This window comes from Pleuronectes platessa, chromosome 16 (assembly GCF_947347685.1).
Source record: "Pleuronectes platessa chromosome 16, fPlePla1.1, whole genome shotgun sequence".
Classification (NCBI taxonomy): Eukaryota; Metazoa; Chordata; class Actinopteri; order Pleuronectiformes; family Pleuronectidae; genus Pleuronectes; species Pleuronectes platessa.
In genome coordinates, this window is record NC_070641.1 from 19,593,551 (window position 1) to 19,616,437 (window position 22,887).

General features: G+C 45.5%; 2 protein-coding genes across 4 annotated transcripts; one reads left to right on the plus strand and one right to left on the minus strand.

The window, feature by feature from the left end:
- Nucleotides 1–1,601: 1,601 nt before the first annotated feature.
- xylt2 (xylosyltransferase II) lies at nucleotides 1,602–14,266 on the minus strand. 3 transcript variants are annotated; one of them, XM_053443794.1, is made up of 11 exons: nucleotides 14,105–14,266; nucleotides 9,170–9,716; nucleotides 8,504–8,679; nucleotides 6,920–7,122; nucleotides 6,601–6,681; nucleotides 6,234–6,450; nucleotides 5,778–5,954; nucleotides 5,386–5,642; nucleotides 5,083–5,278; nucleotides 4,381–4,714; nucleotides 1,602–4,134 (listed from the first exon to the last, which is right to left on the minus strand). In XM_053443794.1, the coding sequence occupies exons 1-11, from the start codon at nucleotides 14,234–14,236 to the stop codon at nucleotides 3,812–3,814; spliced, it is 2,643 nt and encodes an 880-aa protein (XP_053299769.1). In that variant the 5' UTR covers nucleotides 14,237–14,266; the 3' UTR covers nucleotides 1,602–3,811. The 3 variants fall into 3 exon arrangements, with proteins under 3 accessions (XP_053299769.1, XP_053299768.1, XP_053299767.1); XM_053443793.1 differs by having other exon boundaries at nucleotides 1,602–4,131; nucleotides 9,170–9,719; XM_053443792.1 differs by having other exon boundaries at nucleotides 9,170–9,719.
- Nucleotides 14,267–15,312: 1,046 nt separating this feature from the next.
- Nucleotides 15,313–22,568, plus strand: si:ch73-364h19.1 (uncharacterized). Its single transcript, XM_053444388.1, has 5 exons — nucleotides 15,313–16,714; nucleotides 17,186–17,295; nucleotides 19,564–19,653; nucleotides 20,381–20,551; nucleotides 22,111–22,568. Exons 1-5 carry the CDS (start codon nucleotides 16,564–16,566, stop codon nucleotides 22,291–22,293), a joined length of 705 nt encoding a protein of 234 aa, XP_053300363.1. The 5' UTR covers nucleotides 15,313–16,563; the 3' UTR covers nucleotides 22,294–22,568.
- Nucleotides 22,569–22,887: the final 319 nt, after the last annotated feature.

A 22,887-nucleotide genomic window follows, 5' to 3' on the forward strand; every position in this document is an offset into this window, starting at 1 on the left:
TCCATGCCCAACATACTATATTGCAATCTTTCTGCAGCACAAACCTGAGAAACAAGAATACATAACACATCAGTATAATTACTTAGGTTTCCATGGCTGTGACCGAACAGCTGCACTCCAGCTGTTTTCCTGCTTTGCTAATGAAAGAATACTGCATAGTCACATGCAGTATGCGTTGAGAGCACAGCATCCTGGTTTAAATGTTACAATCAACACATCTCCATAGGTACTCTGTGTGCAACGAGCATACTGTGTCAGGGTGAAAATTGAAATGAATTACACTACATACAGTACAAGCGACACAAAAGTTTTGTACTAACAGGAGAAAACCCCCTTCAATAGTCGTACACAACACAATATGGATGATGGGTACACAGTTGTAGCGATGGGGGATACTTGTGTATTCAAAACAAATGAGCTGTTAAAAGACCTACCTCGTACATAGCTAACCGTCAAGTAGATAAACTACAGGTCTATTAGAAGAATGTAGATAAACCATTAATATTAGAAGAAGAGAATTTCCTTCTCAAACAGAGAAACTGTCTCTGTTTACACCTTAATACTAATATAGCACTAAAAGCCAAAGCAAAGAATTAGATCATTTCAACATGCATCAGTAGACATTCCATTATCTGAAATAGTTTTAATAAAACATGCACTCCAAAGTGTAGGTGTGCTATGTTTTGAAAAACAGCATCGGATTCCTATGACTTGTCTGTGCACATGTATGAACTTTCTAGAGGCCAAGTATGAATACGAAATGTGAAAATGGATTTTTTAAAAAGAACTGTACTTAACAGTAACAGTATATTGTATAAAGGTGCATCATTGTCAGTTGTAAAGCCAGTTACAGTTTATAAGTAGGGTCGCATCGAAAAGTAATTTCATGTAAAAATTGAAAAAATTAATAAAATCAAAGTATTCACACAATGTGCTTCTGAGCCAATATCAGCAAACAGCTCCAGAAGGGTTTGAGGTACAATCAGATACTCTGAAGGGACATCAAATGGAAGGATAGTCCAAAGGGAGCGGAGAAACAACACATCAAGGCTGATTTCAGACTCTTTTTTTATATTTTTATTATATATTTTCATTGTTTTTTTATAGCTTACAATTTTGTCTGCCTGTGTGTGCATCTGTATACAGTCCAAATGTTCTTGGGGATGCATGACAGTTTGCGTGTGTATGTTGGGGGGGGGGGGCGCCAATTTGAAATCTCGCCTAGGGCGCCAACATTGCCAGGGCCGGCCCTGATTCTACCTGTCGGACGTCTGGACTTTCTGGAGAGGTGAAGGTTAAAACATCCCTCTTCCTCCTGCTCTTATACAGTTGGTGGGGTTTTTTCCCAGCCCGTCACTAATCGCCTGTTTATGTCCTCAACAAAAGTGATATGCAGTCCTGACTTATTATTTATATGAAAGAGTTCCGGTAGGAGACCACCGCTGAGTGGAAGCTTACAGTATTTATGAAGGGGAAAACATGTTGAGCATTTTAAACAAGGGAAGCAACATAAACATGTCCAACCTCCTGCTTTTAAGTAGAAATCAAACAGAAAACAAACACGTAAACAGGAGACATTAAACTCACACGACCAAAAAACCTTCATATAAATGTTGTTTTTATTGAGTCATCAGTCAGGACGTCTAACTTATGAGCTTGTCCAGAGGCGTACAGCGACAAAGTTCCTACTCAGATAAAAGCCACGGCGCCAACCGTGACTCACCAGCCGCCGGAGCTCTGCTCTTCATCACAGCAGCACGGATGAAAACCTCAACATCCTCCTCCTCCTCCTCCAAACAGAGAAATTAATAAAAATGTCACTGAACACATGGACCGTCAAATACATCAAAAGTAGTCAGCAGTTTTTAATGGTTTAACAGACGCTTTTCTCTCAAAATGTGTAGAAAAATAAAATCTGCCCAGCCGATGACTCGTCTCTCGCTCGTCTCAACAGACCTGGGGTGTCACCGAAGCAGCTGTCCTGTGCAAGGTAAACAAGGTCACTTGAAAACTCATATGGTGGCCAACTACCACTAATGCACACTAAGACACAGACAGGGGGCTTCACTATCCTCTGGAAAGGCGTTCATTGCACATCTCTGGAAACTACTCTCCCGTATAAACCATTCGTCTTCTCGGCTAAGTAAAGGCAGCTTAGATTCTCTTGATCACAATAAAAAAAAAAACATACAGTGTACCGTTTACCATCGTTTGATTGGAGGACTTAAAAAGTTGAAATGAAACGCACCTTTAGAAATGAAATGGGAATGAAGAACCAGTGAGGTAAACAGAGCACACCAGGGACAATACTGCATTTTTAAACTGATATAACGGAGGTAAAACCGGTTATGACATGCTGGGAAACACAAAGCAGGCGGTAGCTGTGTATGTAGTGTGTAAACTTGAGGTTGGTTATAAATATTCTCATTTGATTTAACTCTCAGAAAGAAAAAAGTATTTCCCAAAATGTCCAACGTTTCCTACTTTTCAGCTTCATCTCTCCTCCCTTCACTAAACTGACTTTGATTTGGTAAAAAAAACAAATTGTATTTAAGCTGCAACATAGGGATATTTAAAATGAATGGTTAATATGCAGTTATTTTCACAATTTACTGATAAATCATTGGTTAAAGTCTGAGATGACTGAGATTATTCTGTCCAAGCAAATATCAAATCTACAGTGATGCAAGATTCTCACATTGAACTGGTAAATGTAGTTTTTTTCTAATACAGAGATAAACTGATCAATCAATAGAATAATCGACGACTCGTTGCAGCTCTAAATGACCTCAGACGATTTGAGCATTGTCACATCATTAAACTGAACAATCTCAACTCAGAATCTACTTCCTCTTTTGTTTTGAAGAATTGGACCAAACCACACATCTGTATCACATCTTCTCAGTGATTGCTTTAACTTTATCTGAGGGTGATTTCTGAATGCAGCTACACTATCTGCAGCTGCAGCCGTCGAGGCACTTGCTTTGACCACGAGAACAACGCAGAGTGGCTTTTCTTTTTTTTCCAACTATGGAAAACACCTAAACACTTGACCAGTCATTTCTGGGAACTAACAAAAGTTAAACACATGGAAAATGACACGTTTCAAAAATCATACGTCACAGTAAACAGAACTAAAAATAAAAAAAGAAGACTTGAAACCTAAGGAACCCGCTCTCTGTCTGTTCCCTTACTTTTCCTAACCCCAGTGACAGTCATGTAGTTACGGATGTGTCTGTGCAACAGGACGTCGTGTGTGATTGGAACAGGTGACGTGACCGTGACTTTATAAACGTCTGCTCCTCGCACTGTGACCGTGTGACCTCTGTGTAACGCCATAGTCTTACAGTAAAGTGCACTTCATCTGTCTGCTCCACATGCTGACACGGTAATGCTTCAAAACAAGCACGTTAATATGATTCAGAGGTTTTCTGCTCTCCCTTGAAATGAAGATCGAGGCGCGGCGAGGAGCACAGAGTCGAGTTTTAACAACCGCTTCCTGGTTCTTTCACCTGTGTGCAACAACACATCTGGCATCCATGCAACCGTTCAGCAAACAATGACCCAAGTCTTCGCTTGCGATCTTCTATGTGCAAATATCCAGCAGTCACATCCTCCGACTTCTCTAAGAAAGTCCCGACTCCTCAGTGCAGAAAGTTTTTCTCTTGTGTATGTGCCCCGGAGCTCTGAGCCGACCTCGGGGGCACAATCCGGCTCACACAGGTTCTCCTGGATCTCCCTAGTGTAGATCCAGCTCTCCCTCTTTCTTCCTGTGTACGTGTTACAGTCTACATTCTCTCCCATCTTGGGGCTACCTGATACGCCCGTCACTTTTGACAGGGCCCAGTTCCGACTTGGGGTCCGGGGACAGAGAGCTCCAGGAGGTTTTGGAGCAAGGTCCCAGTGCTGGGCAGGAGGAAGTCTGTGTGGTGCACAGGTTGCCCATAACCCAGAAGGTCCTCACACCACTGTCCAGCCACTCTTCAAGGGGCAGACCCACGAGCTGGGCTTTACGCTGGGCCTCCCGCATGGCAGGCTCCTGGGGGGGCAGCTTCAGCATGGAGCTCAGCTGCTGGAAACTCTGCTCCAGGTACATGTTCCCAGGAGGACCTGCATGGAGCCAGCTGTCCTCTTCTGGACGCAGACAAAGAGAAAATGAAAGAGGGGAAATCCATCACATCCTTTATCACATATATCTCATATTAATGAATACTGTAGTAAAAGCCTGAATAATTCATGAACAAGAATATGGTAATATGTTCATTAATGCCTGGTGTCTTTATTAGATATTGTAGAATGTTCTGACAGACACATTGTATAATTAGATTTTAAGAAAATAAGAAAAAGACGGACGATTCTGAGCGTTATCCTCAAACCCACCTTTGCGTAGTGGCTCCTTATCTTTGAAGGTTAGCGGCATGACAAGGAAGCGAACTTCTGCCACGCGCTCCCATTGCTTCAACACCCGCACCGTCCAGGTCCCGGGCCGCAGGGGGCGCTGCAGCGGCGGTTTGTACTGGGTGTACTCTGCGTCCACGTCCACTGTGATGTCGTACGACGACGCCACCACCAGCGCCGGGTCGAGCCACACGATGGTGGCCGTGAGGTTGGGACCACGCGCCCAATTCTGGACGGCCAGCGGCTCATCCAGAGGTCCGATCACCCCCCCGAAGTTACGGAAGATCCTCTCTTTGGGATCCCACTCTGTGCCGATCTGTCGGGGAGAAACAAAAGAGATTCAGTCAGTACAGTCCTGAAATAACTGTGTGTTATCTGGACCGATGAAGGGAAACAATGTCTCCTACATTTTGAACACTAGAGGACAAGGTAAATTAATGTGTTAGAAATCCTCCCTACATTAATCTTTAAACCTAATTAATCTTCAAAGTTCAGCTGTGGTCAGATCAAGCCCTGATCCTATCACCACAGTCTCTACACATCAGGGAGAGAATCTTTCCTCACAGCAGTTTCCTTAAGAGGCCTTCATCTTTAATGCTGAAGGATATATATGTTATCTTAAGAATAAGCATCTATCATAAGTCACGTAACAAGGGAAGAGCTTCTCCCCCAGAGGACACTTACTTCTATATTCTTCAGCCTTTCAAACTCTTTCAGGTTCTTCTCGAGAACGAACGAGGCCTGCGGCACCGCCCACATCTCCAGCGTCTCCCTGACCTTTGACCCCACAGCCTGGGCTTCCTGACGCACCACGTACCCTTGGAATCGGTCGTCATAGAAGTACAGGTGCACCGATAGAGGGTAGCCTACTGGTTCAAACCTAATGGGAGGGAATACACAAGCCATTAATAACAAATTAAAGTGATGTGTATTTAATAGAGGAATAGACTTAATATATCAGCCACAGTTTAAAGACACACTTCCTACCTGCAGGACTCCACATTGCTCTGAGCCGTGGCCAGATTCTTCAGACCCAGGCGAAAGAAAGACGTGTACGCAGTGAGAGCCACGTCCCTGAGAGAGCCGACGCTGTCCGACTGCTCGAACACGCTCTCCCAGTACGCCTTGATGGCGATGGTGCCCGGAGCGTACTGGCCGTAGAGGTGAGTGTCCAGGATGTCTATGGCCTCCTGGTTCACCGACGACTCAAATTTACGGGCAAAGAATGTGGGACGGGTCAGTTGCTGTTGAAGAGAAAGAGAGAAAGGCCAAAATGAACCAAACTGGTGGTAAAATAAACCTGTAAGAAAGTGCAACTTGAAGCCAGGAGATAAAACAGGCTGGAGTTCTGGTTCTGTGCTACACTCTGGCTCCCTCACCTGTATCCGGATGAGGTCTTGTGGTTTGAAATCATTGGGCGAGCAGCCACACCAGTCGACGATGTGCTTGTACTGGCATTTACAGCCGAGCTTACGATTCCAGTTGGTGACCCGCAGGTTGTTGTCCACCAGGCTGTCACACATGTGACTGTTCCCCAGCACCGTGTGGAAGAAAGACTGGGGAGAAAGTGCTGGGCTCAATGAAATATGTCTTCTGTGCAACACAACAAGGAGGGGGAAGATAAATGTGTCTAAACGGTTTCTAACGCACCTACTTCAGATTGCAAAAGGTCGTGCATGCATAGCATCGAACAATTGAACCGTGCAGTCAGATAAATGCTAATAAACCCTCCTCTCGTCTGGCATCTCTGCTGCACACTACGCCTCAAAAGCTTTAAATATTACATTATCTCTGCTAAATACAGGATATAAACAGACCACCTGAGGCCCACTTACCTCAGCGGGGAGCAGGGCGTAGGAATAGAACTGCTTCAGCCCTGTAACCAGGTCATCCTGGGAGTTGATGACATACTCCACAAAGCGGCGGGTGAGCGCAAACCAATCAGAGCCACCTGAGACCTCCAGGCCTTCTGGAATGCTGCGCTCCCCGAGGCGCCACATGTGGTTGTCACACTCGTGGAAGAGGCGGTCGAGGCCCTGCTTTTTAATGAACCTGGGAGACAGAGTAATGATACATGAATGATAAATGATCACATGAGTTTGCACAGATAGTCCATGAAAGGCTAAATGATTTATTTAATTTGCCGCTTTCTTGTATTATGAGTGTTTTAATGGATTTGTGTTGAAGCTATAGAGTCCTCACCGTGCATTCTCTCTCCCGTGGGACTTGAGGAAGTTCTTGTCTCTGTGCTGCGACAGGAAAGCCACCAGTTCATCATTGGTCCTGCAGGGGGGCGTGAAGGTGAGTGATAAAAGGAATAGAGGTTAGGTCGAGAGGACTCTTTGGAAATAAATAGCTTGAATGAGTGTGGTGCTGGTTGACAATATCAAAAGCTTTGAGGAAAAATAACAAAAAGCACCACAAAGTTTAAAGCCTCAGACAGAACTGATATGTTTTTGATTTGTCTTTGTTTTATTGAGGTTATCCGAATCTCCACTGTTACTGCATATGGCCGACCAACCTGGTGGGGAAGTCTGTGGCGCTGAGATTGACGAAAAAATCCCATTTCCAGTCCATCATGGAGAGCAGGTCCTGCATGCTGCGTAGGTAAGCCTTCAGGAGGCTGGCCCCCCCCCAGATGGTGATCATCCTCCAGGGCGTGGCCCGCACATTCGGGAACTGCTGGGCGATCTGCAGGACCTCGCGGTGCAAGTAGCCGGACCGCTGGAGGATTTCAAACAAACATTTCTGCATCACCAGTGTAATCCAGTTTTAGCTGTGTTACAGTTCTGCGGCTGCCACTGTGCCAGGACAACCACACAAAGCTGGCTCACGCTGAAAGAGAATCCGACCCGAGAGGAAGAAAAGTCACATGGTGCTTTCTACTGCGCAAAAAACAGAATAAGCCATTTTTTGCCTCTCGGTATGTTGACTGCCTTCTTAAAGTGGCTATAGCCGACAGCGAGACAGAAACAAATGAACTAAGCTTAGAGGACAGTCTGGAGGGAACTGCAGAGGAGGGATTAGACATCAGCAGGGAATAGAGGATGAGAGGGAGAAAGTCAAAGAGCTGACAGGTATCCGAGCTTTGAGCAGACGAATTAAAAGTGGTGAAAGATACCGTGAGCGGGTGTGACCATGTGTCTGAGGACTGCAGGAAAACAGAATCTGTGTGTTCGAAGTTCCTCATTTCAACTGAATCGGTTGGTTGATTATTTACCAGTCGATAAACCAACATGTTTCTGACCTAACTGAGCTACTAAAGGTTCTGAAGCATTGAATAAGCAGGTTAAGAGAAAGAGACGGAAATGAATTGCCAAATGTCTGTGACCTACTCTGACCTGTATCAAATAGAGAGAAAGGCTTTGGCAAGACTATGTGGGTGACCTGATTGTCTTCAGAAAGGAGGGCAGAGTGACAATGATCCTGAACTCACACTCCTCACTGGCAAACAGCAGGAAAGAGGGAAAGACGTGTGGATAGTGAAGTGAAGGCGAGCGATTCCAGTACACAACCTGTTTTTAGAGCCTCATCTCTCAAACGGGCTTTTGCCTCAGAGATGGATGAGGTCTGGCTGGCACCGTGTCGGAGATTGTGTCTGTGGTGTGACTGTCCTACTGACTCCTTATTCATCACTGCCTCCGGTGAGCCGCTCCACCGTCCCTTGGCAGCAGCACAGGTTGGACTCTGTCACCTTTCCGGCTGCACAGGTGCACTGACAGCAGGCGCCTGCACCTCTGCTGGCCGCGCTCCACACACCTGAGGTCCCGGCCTCGCCCATCAACACCCACATTATTGGTCTTAGGCCTTCCAACTGCACATGACAGCAGACCTTTCCTCCACTAAATCCAGCCCCTAAGAATAACCACTCTTCGCTCTATCCAGGCTAATCCCCTTTACCATACTGTGAGACCCGTGGGATAATTATAACCTTCAGAATGCAGGAAGACCTAACCAGTTAAAGCTTGCTGGTGAGCTCAGTGCAGCAGGAGCCAGGCAGGGAACCGATGTTCAGCTTTAGCACTGATAAACAATACAGTAAGTCCCAATCACCAGGACTGGGCAAATTGCAGAGACCGTAGAGTAGTGAATGAACTGGGATTACCTTGTCTACATGGATGTAGTAGTAGTGGTCACGGTGGTAAATGGCTTTGATGAGACGCTTGAGCTGCCGTACGGCTCGGCCGTGGACCATCAGAACAAAAGCCACCCTGATGGGGTTCTCCACTTTGGACAGGCTGTTGTCCAGCTCGCCAACGGCCTGAACCGGATTTAATATACCTGAACAGAGAGGAGGGAGGAGTTGAGGACTCAGGAGTTGTTGTTCAATGCTGTAAAACGGGTTTACGTCAGAAGTGGACAACATAAAAAAAAAAAAAAGGCATTAAAATATCGTCTTTGCTCCTTAATTCTTTCAGATTCCCTCAAACAAGCTTCCCACGCACACATGCTGCCAAGTGTGTTCACTGGAATGCACAACTCAGCCCGAGGCGTGGGCTCAGCGGTTCTATAATCGTGTAGTAAATGTACACACAAGTTCAGTGGATGGAAAATGAGGCGTGTGCAATGCAATAGGCTGCTTTTGATTCTAACTCACCTCATCAGAAATGTACATTTATGATCTCTAGGAGGATTTAGTTAATGAATCATTTCATTCATTTGAAAATAAATCACTAAATGAAAATTAGACCAATAAATGGTCAGAGTTCAGTGTGTAAACTACTTCATCATCATCATCACACCATCTGAGTTCACTTTAAAAGCTTCTCACCGATCTGGGGGCAGAACTGAGGAAGGGCGCTTGGCATGAGCAGACCGGCCTGATGCTGGCACACGATGTTGGCGATCTCCTGTCGGCACTGCTGGGAGCCAGCGCGATGGAGGGCGGAGAGGGCGTCCTTGCCTGTGATGTCACACTTAGGCACAAAGTCACTGCTGGGGGCTTGGTGTGCGCCGTCCACGCTGCCCGGCTCCCCTGGAATGACGGCGGCAGCAGCAGGTAGCTTAGCCGCCCCGTCCGTGCCTCCTCGGTTGTCGCTGAAGTTGCGGCTGCTTGACAGGTCAGGGGGGATGACACCATCCATTCCAGCGCCCGTCATCACCCGCTCCTGGGGAGACTTCTGCTTGATGCTGGGCTTCCCTCCTCGCCGGCTGGTTCCTCTCCTCAGCGCGCTGGCTGCCGTGCCCCCGGTCCTCTCCAGCCTGCCGCTCCATCTGCCCTTGTTCCTCCCTGACAGAGAGTTTTGTTTCTCCCAAAGTGCGGGGTCTCTCTTGGGGTCCTGGCTGTTGTGATCTGGCAACTTAGACCGTCGTGTTTTCTTCTGAGGAGAAAGAGAGAGGAGGAGAAGAAAGGCAGGACAGAGGGTGAGGGAGAGAGAAAAAGAGGGAGAGAGAGAGGCATTGAATAAAAATATTATTCTGTTTCCATCCCATAAGAACATCCTGAACAAACCCCACTGAGAAGAGGCGTTGATTCACAATCCAAGAATGACATAAGGTAAACAAAGACCTGCAAGGACACCACAGCAAACAGCCCCTGAGGGAAGGATGTGTTTACTTGGTTTGTTTTTTTCATCCCAATTTCTCTGATCTGAGCTATTTTTAGCTCAGCCTCCTCCTTTTTGTGAAGCTAATCTACAAAAAGCAGAGCTCCCAGACACACACACACACACACAGACACACACACACTAAAAGATGCATAATGAAACCAGCAAATCACTGCAGAAACCTCAACAAACCCATGTCTGTAACCTCTGGCAAAAAACTGCAAAGAAAGTGTAAACACAGGTTTGTGTGTTCACAAACCCTTCACACACACACAGGGAAACTGCATGAGTGTCAGTTGTTAAGGATGGCTACATAGAGAGTCCTTATCTGTGTGAGTGTGTGTAGTGGCAGAACAACACTAACAGTCCACATGGTTTTGTAGTGTTTTACAAGCGTAAGACACATTGAACTCTTAGCAATCTAAAATGTAGTTTTGGCTTTAAGATCCTAAGTCGAGGAAGTGTTTGTCATGGTTGTGGATCTTTGAAAAAATACACTATGTATCAGGCAAATCCAAGATAAGAGTTGAGCCGGAAAAATATTTGAACATGAATAAAAAGAAGAACTAATTAAATATACCTAATGTTACTTCTCCATTACTTCCACTGGTGTATTTCTGTGTCCTGAGTACAGAGTTTGTCTTCAAAGCGAGAGCACGGAGAGATTCAGTCTCACCGGAGCACAACTCACACCTCAAAAAACGGAAGGCAAAAAAAATTAAATAACAGGACGTTCAACATTTTTTAAATCTACAAACGTTATGCTTTGGCACAGCAGAATACTGGATTACACCAAAAGCCCTTCAGAGAGAAGGAAGAAGAGAGAGAAGCGAGTGGGATACAGCCCAGAGACGGTGGGAACAGAGGAGGGGGCTGGAACCAGATAGTGCACTGCCAATGAACCTGCTGCCAACTTATACAGCACGGTCAGCCACTGAATGCCAACTACACCCTGAAACCCCCATTACAGTGGGCACGGTAGAGCCCAGATACAGTGTAGTCTGGGGAGCTTCTTTCAGGGAGTTTACAAACCAAGATATTAGTTTTGTGAAACCTGACCTAAATCTTATGTAGACAAAAATACCTGCGTTACTTTACCTGGGGTGACGGATTAAGAGAAACACATTTAGATTTGGGCTAAAGAAACACACCTCTCTAGCCATGCAGTATATTCTAAACTGAGTTTTACCACAACAGACCAGACACAGAGCGTACCCTTCAATCTAAAATAATCAAAGTCCAACAGCACCTGAAAGTTACGTGAAGAAGGCAGCGTTTACAATCACACGTTATTGCAATGCAATGAGTGCATGTTAATAAATGTGTTTTCATATTTCTGCCTTCATCTGAATTCTAAGAATAAACCCATTTTTATGTGCATGTAAAATGGCTAGTTACTTAAACAACAAAGATAGTAAACAACATTAAGGATAAGACCGGTGTTTGCAGCAATGTCTATTCAAAATAATAATAATTCTGTTTTGATCTCCATTCCAAACTGAGTCATAAAGGGTAATATCTTTGAAATTTAATGCATTTTCCTTCCCATCAGCGGGACTTCTTCTTTCCTGGCTAACAGCTACACAGGTAATATGTGAACTATGTGTGAAGAACATCTCTCACGTTTGTCAGCTAACGTTGATAAAAAAAAAAACTTGATTTTTACACTGCTTTCATAAATGTTCTCACATAGAAGACAAGCGCACAGCGGGGGGGGGGGGGGGGGTGCTTTCCTTATCACCCTATTTCACAGCTTTTAATTAACACCATCATGTCAAAAAATGTATTGATTGATAAGAAAGCCGCGCTGCCTCTTTACTTTCCAATTAAAGTCGAGTGAAGCTGTATCAGCGTCGCCATCTGCTGAAGCGAGAGGCAGCAGCAGCAGCAGCAGCAGCAGCAGGCCGGCGTCTCTGCAGGAAAGTGTGGGAAAGCAGGGGATGATACAAGGATGACAGAGTTTTCATCTTCTCTCCACAAAATCCTTTCCCTCTTCCATACAGGGGCTTTATTTGACTGCGTGTTGAATTCACAGCAAGACACTGATTAGAGCAGATGAGAGCCAAAGCGGCACACAGAGGGAAACCAGCCACGCTCGCTCATGCTCTGTTCAGAGGTGAAATATTGATTATTCATTCTAAATATATATGACAACTGTCAAATATCCAAAGACCCTGTGCACTGCTATTTGCATAGACTTCTGCCGGCTCCATGTAACGCTGACATGCACATGAAGCAGCGGTGTCTGGATTCCCAAGTCTGAACTCACAGGAGAATGAATGAGACACGTTTTTTAACCATGAAACTAAATCAGAAAGAAAGAACCAGAACAATCTGTGCAGATTCTCTTTTTTTTGGCTCTTATGCAATGTCGCAAATCTTGATTTCTAAAAATGTCTCTGAAGCCCTATCTCAGCTACAGTTAACCACAAACCACTTTACACATTTTTCTGTATCTATGCCGAAACATGTTTAAACCTGCACCTGATGAAGCAGCAGAGAGCCCTAAAGGCTTGTAAAGCAAACAGGTGGTAACGGTTCAAATGAACACTACTTCTGCAAAAATGATGAAGAACATGTTGTAGTTCCTGTTTTGTCACAGTTCCACGTTCGAGTGTGGACAAAGGAAATTGATTTCTCCATCTGGTCTGTTGTAATTCATGTTAACGTATAGCGGCAAACTGTCAGGAACCTGTGAATTAACCTTTGACTTTGCTATAAGCTCACAGCTTTAAAGTTAAATGGTCCACAGCAAATCATTTCATTGCTCGACCCAAGGGACTGACAACAGACTCATGACCCTTCATTTCCCTCCTTTAAGGGTCAAACTCTCCCAAACTTCAGACACAGAACTGCAAACTATCCAGGACCTGAAGAGCTTTCTCAGGACTTTGTCTTTCACAGATGAAGAACAAAGGAGGAGGTTGTCCATGTCCGACACAATAGGAAAAAGGGTCTCTTAGGTTTTGCGTCTGTCACGTGTTAGAAAACGAATCAATGTGCCCACTCGCTCGTGGTAAATTCTCCGGACGTAATCCTGATTGTACGTGCTCATGGGCTCACTCTGACATCATCTGGAGGTTTTTTTCTTGGAGGTTTGAACTCCAGAGAATGTCGGGAACAAGTTGCACACACAGCTCCTCTGGATCAGGAGAAGATCTGAGCATGAGCTACTTTCAGAGCCGGGCCTGAAAGTAGCTCATGTTGAAAGGAATATACCAACTGATCACATCATGACAGGCAGCTCCCCGGCCCACTGCAGGCTGCAACTTGCATTCCTGTGGCTTTATCAGTACTAACACACACACACACACACACGCACGCACACACACACGCACACGCACACACACGCACACGCACACACACACCTGGGGCACTGTCTGTTTCCTCACCTCAGTGTGAGGAAATAGACAGTGCCCCAGGTATCCCCCCCCCCTCCAGGTGTGTAAAAGAGTCACAGAGTTAAGTTTCTCACAGAGGAGGCAACTCTCTCCTTAACTTTAACCTTCATCTCCCTCTCTGGGTGAGGAGGAGGAGGAGGAGGAGGAGGGTCTGATCAGAATACAGGGTACATGAGTAACAACACTGAATTATAACCATATGAAACAGAGCCTGGTTGTACTGGGACACTGACTCGCCAGTGGGTCTCACACAAAGTTGCATCACTTCATAGAGCTGCTCCTCTTCTTCCTCTTCATCTTCTTCATCTCCGTGTGAGTCCATCGCCACATTTCTTCGCACCACAGCGACTCCAAATGAAATGTAAACACCTCGGAGCAAAGCTGCTGCTGCTTAAACAAGCCACATACCAGAGAACCGGAGCTGTCAGAGCCGCTAATCCCGGTTGTTACCGTGAGGGTTTGATGCCGCGGCCACTGACAGGCAGACAGGACAGGGAGGGAGGGACAGACAGGACAGGGAGGGACAGACAGGGAGAGGGACAGACAGACAGGAGAGAGCAGGACAGCTCCGGTTGTAGTGAAATGTTTCACCATCCCCAGTAGCCTGCTAACGTAGCTAGCCTCGGTTAGCTTCTCCGAATCACAACACACGGATGAGCGGAGCTAAGCTAAGCGCTAGCGGCGACCCCAGCCGCAGCCGTGCCCCGGAAAAATAACCGGCGCTGCGGAGGGGCGGGGGGGGTTAGGACAGTCTCTCACCTCGGCCTCGCCCTCCTCCAGACTCCGCAGACTCCATACGACCAGACCCTGGACCAGGAGGATGGTCAACGCGGCGGCGATCGCGAGTTTGTACCGTCGGAGCAGTTTCTGTACCCGAGCGCTGGCCACCATCTTTACCACCGCCGCGCGACCGGGAGCGCGGCCACGGCGCATTCTGAGCTGCGCGGGCACGCGGCGGTGCTCGCCATCCGCAGGTTGGTCAAAGTTTGGAGAGAAAGTTTTTATTTAATTAATTTATAAAGAGAGAGAGATATAGAGATAGAGATATAAAAAGATAGAAAACTAGAAAGATAGAAAGATAGAAAGATAGACAGACAGAGAGAGAAAGAGAGATAGAGAGAGAGAGAGAGAGAGAGAGAGAGAGGGAAGGATGGAGGGAGGGAGAGATACATGGATAGATAGATAGATAGATAGATAGATAGATTGATAGAGTCAGAGAGAGAGAGAGAGAGGGGGGGGGGAGGGATAAATAGATAGATAGATAGACAGATAGATAAATAGATAGATAGATAGACAGGCAGACAGATAAATAGATAAATAGATAGATAGATAGATAGACAGACAGACAGATATATAGATAGATAGATAGATAGATAGATAGATAGATAGATAGATAGATAGATAGATAGATAGATAGAAAGACAGGCAGACAGATAAATAGATAGATAGACAGGCAGACAGATAAATAGATAGATAGATAGATAGATAGATAGATAGATAGATAGATAGATAGATAGATAGATAGATACTACATTCTGAATCAAAGCTAATCTGTTCCTTTGAGTGAATTGGGTTGAGTTTCCTCTGTAACCTCTCAGCTCTTCTCTAGTGTAGACCCAGGTGAACTGGAGAGGTCAGCCGTGCAGTGACCTGCTGCTTCCCCACCATGGGTCCGGATTAACCCTCCAGGAGGCCGAGTTGTCAGGACACTATTGACCTGCTGACCTCCCCCCAGTCCCCCGGAAACAAAGCAGTGCACTATACGGAAACAGTCAATCGACAAGTTAATTAAGGCAACAACTTCAGTAAGATTAAAATATTCAAGTAAAAAAAGTTGTTGGTTGCTTTTCTGGTATGATGGAAAAAGTATATTCTTTGACACATGAAACAGAACTTTGGTTATAATAAAGTTTCTCTTTCTTTCTTTTTATTCAGGCTTCATCTTCAGACATTAAAGGGAAGCCTTTTTGAGCTGTTCCCTGTATATGTCCACATCATCAGACTGAAGTTTGGGGGTTGACTTTCCTTCTCTTCAGAAGTTGCAACAGCAGATCAGATTTCTCCCTGCTGCCTTCGGTCCATTATAAAATGTACTGATTAGTCTTATTGGCCAAAGTGCATAGTTCATACTGAAGAGCTCTGTGCTGCTGCCTGTTAAATGTGCATCAGAATGACAGGGTGGATACATTATATTGTCCAATAACCTATTTCAATTTGGTGATTTGATGCCTTATACCTTAATGGCCACTTACATTAAGATTTGATAGTCCAGCATCCAAATGGAGGTCACGGTCAAAACAGATGGAAATACAACTAATAGTGTTTATAATTAATGAACAGTTGTAAGAAGTTATATCTTCTTCTTTTTGTTTGTCTTGTTTTGCCCTTTGTCCATACTTGTTTTGTAAATAACTTTGTAAGATGGTTTCACTCAGTGCTGTGATTTTGCCTATATTATTTTAAAGTTGAGTCTTTACACTCACAACAGACCAAATCTGTTATAGTTGAGCTCGAACACAAGTAGCTTTAATAAGATAATTTATGTGCCCAGTGGCAGTCTAACATGGAAGCCGTGTTTTCCATAGTTCTCCTTCATGAATACTAATGCTACATTTAGGCGCTTTGTTTGTATAGAAATTAACTGAGGACGGGATCCCCACAGTCTCCGGGGTAACGGGTCTCGGGCTCAGGCATCCAGTGAGTTCACCTCCTGCTCTCGATGTGCTAAATCACCCGGCGGAGGAACCAGCAGCCGTCTGCCGCGGACTGTGCGTAATATAATAAGGAATGCAGACTATGTTGAGATTACGCACGGATATGAATCCACGCGCGTTGTTTTTTGGAGCAGATTTCTATGTCAGATTTCTGTTTTTAATCAAGGAGAATTAAACTCCAAGTAAATCAGTCATAGAAGTAAAAGTCTCCTGGTTCTGAAGTTGCTGCTGCTCCTGGTGAAACCGAAATAGCTGATGCCCGCACAGACAACTCCAGCGACGTCACGCAGTTCGGAGAGGGGGCGTCAGTGTCAGTGCGCCTGCACGAGCTCATATACCCTGTGCCATGTTTACCGCGAGCACTGAGTTTGAGACCGGACTTGCACGAGGAGCGCGTGAGGACTCGTCCGTGGAGCAGGAGATGAAAACCATGACGAGGAGCCGCGGAGCTGTGGGCTCCGGCCCTTCTCTCTGATGTAGTTACGTTTTTCTTTTTAAAGGAAGATGAGAGCCTTTGTGTTGAGGCTGATGAGCTCAGGAGGATTTCTAAAGGGATCCATCACAGGTTACACAGAAGAGATGTCCACAACTGCAAGTCCGACCATCCCCTCCTCACAGCTGACGTCTGATCAACTCACTGTGGTCGCTGCGTCCTGTAAGTAAACTCAACAAAGTGTCTCACTCATTGCAGGGAAATGTGTAAATCATTTAAAACTATGTGTGAGTGACTTCGACCTTTTGGCTTGTTGGTTTGTTAGCTCAGTATCTGAATAACAGTGTTGCAGCAGTGTGATAAAAGTTGCAGTCTGATGAAGGATCTTCATTCTCCAAACGTTGTGGCAGAAGGATTTGGTTACCACATGGCACTCAAACCTCTAAACCACAGTTAATGACAGAATTATCTTTTATCTTTTACTTCCACGTTGTAATTATTCTTGACAGACAAGTAATAAAGTGTTCAAATTGTGGAGACAGACAGTCCAGTAAAGAAATGATCCAACCCCTTGACTGATTATTTCAATTGTTAAAAAGCTGCTCTGTTCTTTTTTTTCAAGCTGAACCACAGGTTGTTGATGCTGCCTGACTGCCTGTGATTAACATTGTCTTCTCCCCTGCTCTCTAACAGTCTCTTCTTTGGTGTTCTTCCTGGTCATTGCGGTGTTGCTGTCCATTATTTATCGCAAGGATCCCCAGTGCTGCAAACTCCGCTCCTATCAGCGGCCTCATGCAGATATGGTGAGAGGAAAAAACACACAAAAGTGCCTTTTGTGCTGCATTTTCTCTCTCTCTCTCTCTTTTTTTTTTTTTTAAATGACCTACATGTTCAGTTTTGATCCCGATCCAGTTTGTTTGTTTGGATCCCGCTGACAGGGAAGGGACCCGGCCATGTGCACCCTGTGCAGGGGCCATTTAGAAGTGTCAGATTCAATTTGCCTGCCTGTGGGAAAGGGGACTGAAATAAACCTGATATGATCATTGAATTTGCCCGCTCGCCAGAAATATCTCAGGATGCCACAGTGGCTCTAATGGAATTTGACAGAATTAGCATTTGTACTTTGCATATTGATGCTGTAGTGCAACAACAGTGAAATTAAATCAGTGCAAATCAAATCCTAACATTGGCGTATAGCAGGTGAAGCAGAGCCACCCGATCACTGAAGCGTTTAAGTGCGTGTGTGACATTGCCAGTCTGATGTTAAAGGAAGGCAAATCTCCAACAATGTGTCGACCTGCCAAAGATAAGTTGTCGTACATTTTGCGAAGCTGTAAAGACGCAGGATGAGGTGACGAGGAAACGTAAACACTAAATGTAACTCCTCCTCACCGGACGTCCATTCTCTCTGCTTCCTCTTTCTCTTGTATTCCACGGCCGCGAGTCCCACGGGTGAAGTTTCAGTGTTATCTTCAGGCTGCAGAGACAACCCCCCCCCCCCCCCTCACACACACACACATTCAACTGACAGGAAGCTCTGCTCGCTTGTGGTTTTTAATGGAGAAGCTCTGTCTCCCCAGTTAAGCAACTAACAGAGTGTGTCACTGGTACAGACTGGCCCTGCTGACCAGTGTGTTACTGGTACAGACTGGCCCTGCTGACCTCCAGCTACAGCTGTATTCACGCTGTCACCTGATAAGAAAGAGCCGCTGCCGTCAGGTCAGCACATTAATCTACTTGGGACAGATTGTAAACAGAGTCTGCAGCCATAGTTTTCCAGAGTTTAATTTCTTTTGTCGCCTGTAGAATGTTTTTGTCTGGACTGTAAGAAGAGAGAAGTGAAGTTATTCCACGAAGGGAAACAGACACAAACACTTTCATTGTGCTTCTCGTTTTCATGTCCTCAACTTCATAGGCACATACCTTTCCCTGCTTCAGTTTGCACCATGAATAGTGGACAGACCCCAGTGTGGGTGTTGGGGGACGCAAAGGGGGACAATGGATCTCCTTTAAGTTGCGGTGTTGAAAAAGGCACGCTGCCGCCGGGGTCCTCCCCCGACTTCAACACTGATTTTACACGGTTGTGCTTTTTCACACTGGCTGAATCAATGGGCACGAGACAAAAGGACAACTCTTCTTTTTTTTCTTCCCCCCCCTCTCTTTTTGGGGGCTTCTTGAAAGTACTAACCACTGAGGGAAAGTGACCTTTGACATCACCTTTTTTTGGTGTCGTCTCTTATTCTGACATGATTTGAGGGTTATGGCAAAGGTCGTCGGAGTGCGTCACTCTACATGTGAGTGATGTCATTGTTGCAACCGGCCTGGGAAAATGATAAATCTGATATTTGAGTGCTCCCCGTGTGGAGTCCCCGAATCTCCCATTGCTGCCTCTAAATCAGACATAAATCTCTTTTGTATTAGTAACAAGCGTTGTCCTAACACCTCTTATCCTCACGACGGACTTAAATCTCAGTCAGGCAACAAATTGACTTTGTTGTAATGCCGGCTCCAAATGACAAACAAGGCCATAATGTGTATTGGAGTGTGCTCGTTAAGAGGTACCTGCCGCAGTTACAAGGGAATTGAGAGACGCTGAAAAGACCACACGGTGCGGGTTGTTGCCTAGGGACGCTGATGACACAGTGGGACATTGCATTGTCCTCCACACAAAGGAGACTCATTCAGACCCAAGGCAATTACCTAGTTTTCCTGGCGGCCTTTTTTTCCAGGATTCCTGCACCTCATACAGTGAGACACCGACAGGTCTTGTTTCCGAGGGGGTGGAACTGGGAGGAGACCACGTTAACCGGAGGGTGGTGGTCTTATTGATTAGATAATTTATGGTATGGCTAAAACACCCAGCGTCTACAGTGACCGAACAAGGCATGGAAATTGGTCAATTGGGCTCAAATTAGTGGATTTCGGACTAATTGCAGAAAGAGCAGCAGGGTCACACGCTGGCACATCACTTAGTGTGATATAAGCGAATGAATGGTTTAACCTGGAATAGTTTAATTTATAACCAGGGTCCTGAGACACACATGTGACTGTCATTACTGCCACTGTTACAGGATGCTCCTCCTCAGTACTACAGCAGCAGACAGACTCTGGTGGGATCTTCTTGTCTGGAGCATCAGATCATGGATGACAACAACACTCAGGTGAGAGGGAAATCTGTTAAAGCTACATCTTTCAATCTGTTGGCAATAAATAAAGACCCTGTCTCTCCTCTACTACAATACAGAGATGTTACAATAGTGTTTTTTCCCTCCTGATTCCAACACCTGGACTTTGGTTAAACCCTTTGAAAAGGACAAATGCCATAGAAGTTATTTTAAGATATAGTTTGACAGTCATAACTGAAGAAGAACACACAGAAATACAAAAACATGAAGTCAACAGAGTTCCTTGTCCCTTCGCCTTTGTGAACTCCTCGTGCTCTTTTGCGTGAGAGTTCTCTAAAAGTATCATGACACTGGTGGAGTTGTAGTCTGCTCTGGTACACGTCTCTGTTTCACTTGTGGGACTTCCCGTCTGAAACCAAATTGTTGACTAAAGCAAGTTCTGTCTCACGCTGCACTGCTGGAAAAATCACTTGTTCCTCACTACTCTAAGAACAGTACTTAGTTTGCGGATGTTGTGGAGTGAAGAACAAGAAATGGAAAATAAATTTTGTTTATATACACAAACTAATAAAGCTATCACTGGATATTTTAGGCAGTCCCAACCTCTAGAGGGAATTTACTGCATCTTACTGGCTTGTATCCTTAAAGTGGTTGTCACTGATTGGGTAAATTTGAGCAATTTGAGCAATTGTCCATAAATCCTCCTGTTTCCTGTCCTTCATAAGCTTCCCTCTGTATTTTGGGCCCGTGTGTGTCTCAGCAGACAGGTCAGCTGTTCTTCGTCGGCCTGCCCTCCAGCTACAGCCTGCCGACGCTGGACGCCCCCCTGCCGAGGCTCCCCTCCTACGAGAGCGTTCGAAAAAAGGACCGCCAGAGGCAGATCCACATGATGATCGCAGACCGCTTCGGCCTCAATGGACCCATTGTGACTGAGGTGGGATATATTAGGCATCAGGGCTGCGTCACAGCAATTGATACACTCACAAACACTCTGACAATAGAGTAACTCAGGTGCTGCTGTTAAGCTTGGGAAATGGGGAAACATTCAACTCCTATTCTAGTCGGAGAGAAGGCCATTGTCTGTGGCTTCACAATCTGTGGAGACTGTGCAAAGTGGGTTTCTATCTATTATGGCCGCGCTGTCACGCAATAATGTAACAGGAGCGTGTTCAAAGATTAGACTGCTTTCAGAGGGGAGTAAACAGGGCGCGCTATCATCTCATCTAATGCTCGCTGCTGAATTGTGCCGCTGCCGGCCGCTTCTCAAGGTTTTCCCCGTGTTGATCTTTCGCTGAGCTTTTCGAGTCGCACAACGCTTCAGCAAACAAGGTAATGAGAAAAAGGCACATCAAATATAATTAAAGTCTGCGTCCTGAGTGCAAACAGTGCCTGGAAATGCAGCTTTGTGATCCTGTCTTGTTCCTTCTTTGACCTCCCATCCTTTTCCTTAATTAAACAGTCCCTAGCTTGACTGCCCATCTCTCTCTCTCTCTCACTCTCTCACACACTTACACACACACAAACAGACACACACGCTTACACACACACACACGCACAGAAAGCCCATTCACACACATTACTTTCCAGTCAACCCATCACCAGCCACTGAAAGTCTCCTTCAGCCCCTTTTAGAAGAGTTTAAATGATGGCCCCTAACTGTCCCCCTGTCTGTCCCGCTGGCCTGAGGCAGGACAGTAGTAAAACTTTTGGTGGCCTGTTGCGTGTGGGGTTGTGGGGTGTGTGTAGCAGACAGAGGGCAGGGTTGTAGGGTGGCTCTTGGTCGCCTGAGGGGTCCCCAAGCAATTAAAAGATAAGAGGGCTCAGTCAGGGAGTGTGAATCTGCCAGATGTGATCAGAAAGATAATGCATTGGAGGAAAACACGTTCCAGGCGGGTGACGAGGAGACAGGTTTATTGGTAATGTAAATACAAACGTCCCAAACACTTATTTTTGTGGAAAGATGTCAGAGCTCAGGAAGTCCTTCAAGCAGCCGTAACTTATATTTACCTTCAAACCAGCACCGTGAAAATACTCTTTTATGCAAAATCAGTATTTGCAGGGTTTGACTCCCATCCCGGAGCCACTATAGAGGAGTTAGCTTTTCTATATTCTATATCTATGGTATATCTAGTCCAATAACTTCAACAGATTTTTGACAATTTTCGAATCCATTGTGTGCACGACCTTTATAATACAGCAGAGTTTACGTCATTCAACCCGTGAGGCAAAATGCTGAAAATGTTTCGAGATTGAACATGCCCCTCTACTCAGAACTGTTCACTTGTGATCTGATCACCCAGGTAGGATGTTAACACCAGATCTGAACAGAGTCTATAAGGAGAAACTGCAGCTCTGAAAAACCAAAACATGAGCTGAAAGATGATAAAAGAGTCCGGGGAATGTGCAGCGTTTCGCACGGACATGACACATCAGGGAGACACCCAACCTGTTGCAAAAGACCGCTGTTTAAAAAACCTCTTGTTGTTTCCACAGCCTCCTCCCACATATGAAGAGAGTATCCGCCAGTCCATGGAGCTGCCGTACAACATCCTCTCACCTGATGTGGACATCTCTCCACCTCGGACTCTAGTCTACACCAACCCAGGAGCCGACATTCAGAGCGGCGCACCTCATCCTGTCTACTCGGACGCCAGCACCACCGTTCTACACGTCTGATCCTCATCGACTTCTCAAGCTGCCCGATGAATGTGAAAAGAACTCTGTAGCTTTACAGGCCGACCGTGACTGGATCCTTCACAGGTTCACTGGAGCTGAGTCAGATTCCTCAAGACTGAGGGGGAACCAAAGAGGAGCTGCACAGCCTGCAGGAGAGGACACATTTGGCTGGAGCACACTGATGTTAAAAACACAGTAAAGGGAGAAACTGGATATGAACATTTTCTGAGGTGGCTGGTTCATCCGGATGAGGATTTGTGGACGACAGGGACTGAAATACTGAAATACAGGGACTGAAATACAAAAAGGGACCCACTGTGTACTTTTCTGAATTTACTCTGCCAGTGAATTTGTTGTTTGCTGTTGCTTTACTCATTTTACTACCGTCCCTCAGCCTCAGAGCTCATCGTCTGGTTTGTGAGGTTATCAGAGGCCTGTTTTAATGACAGAGGCTGGACCATACTGCTCCAGGATATATGGTTCAGAGAGTGCCTTTCATGAAGTTATAATAAGACATTTATTATTTGTTATCATTACCTCAGTTTGACTTTTCTTTGCTGAAGCACATTGGACTCTATGATTTCTGCCTTTCTT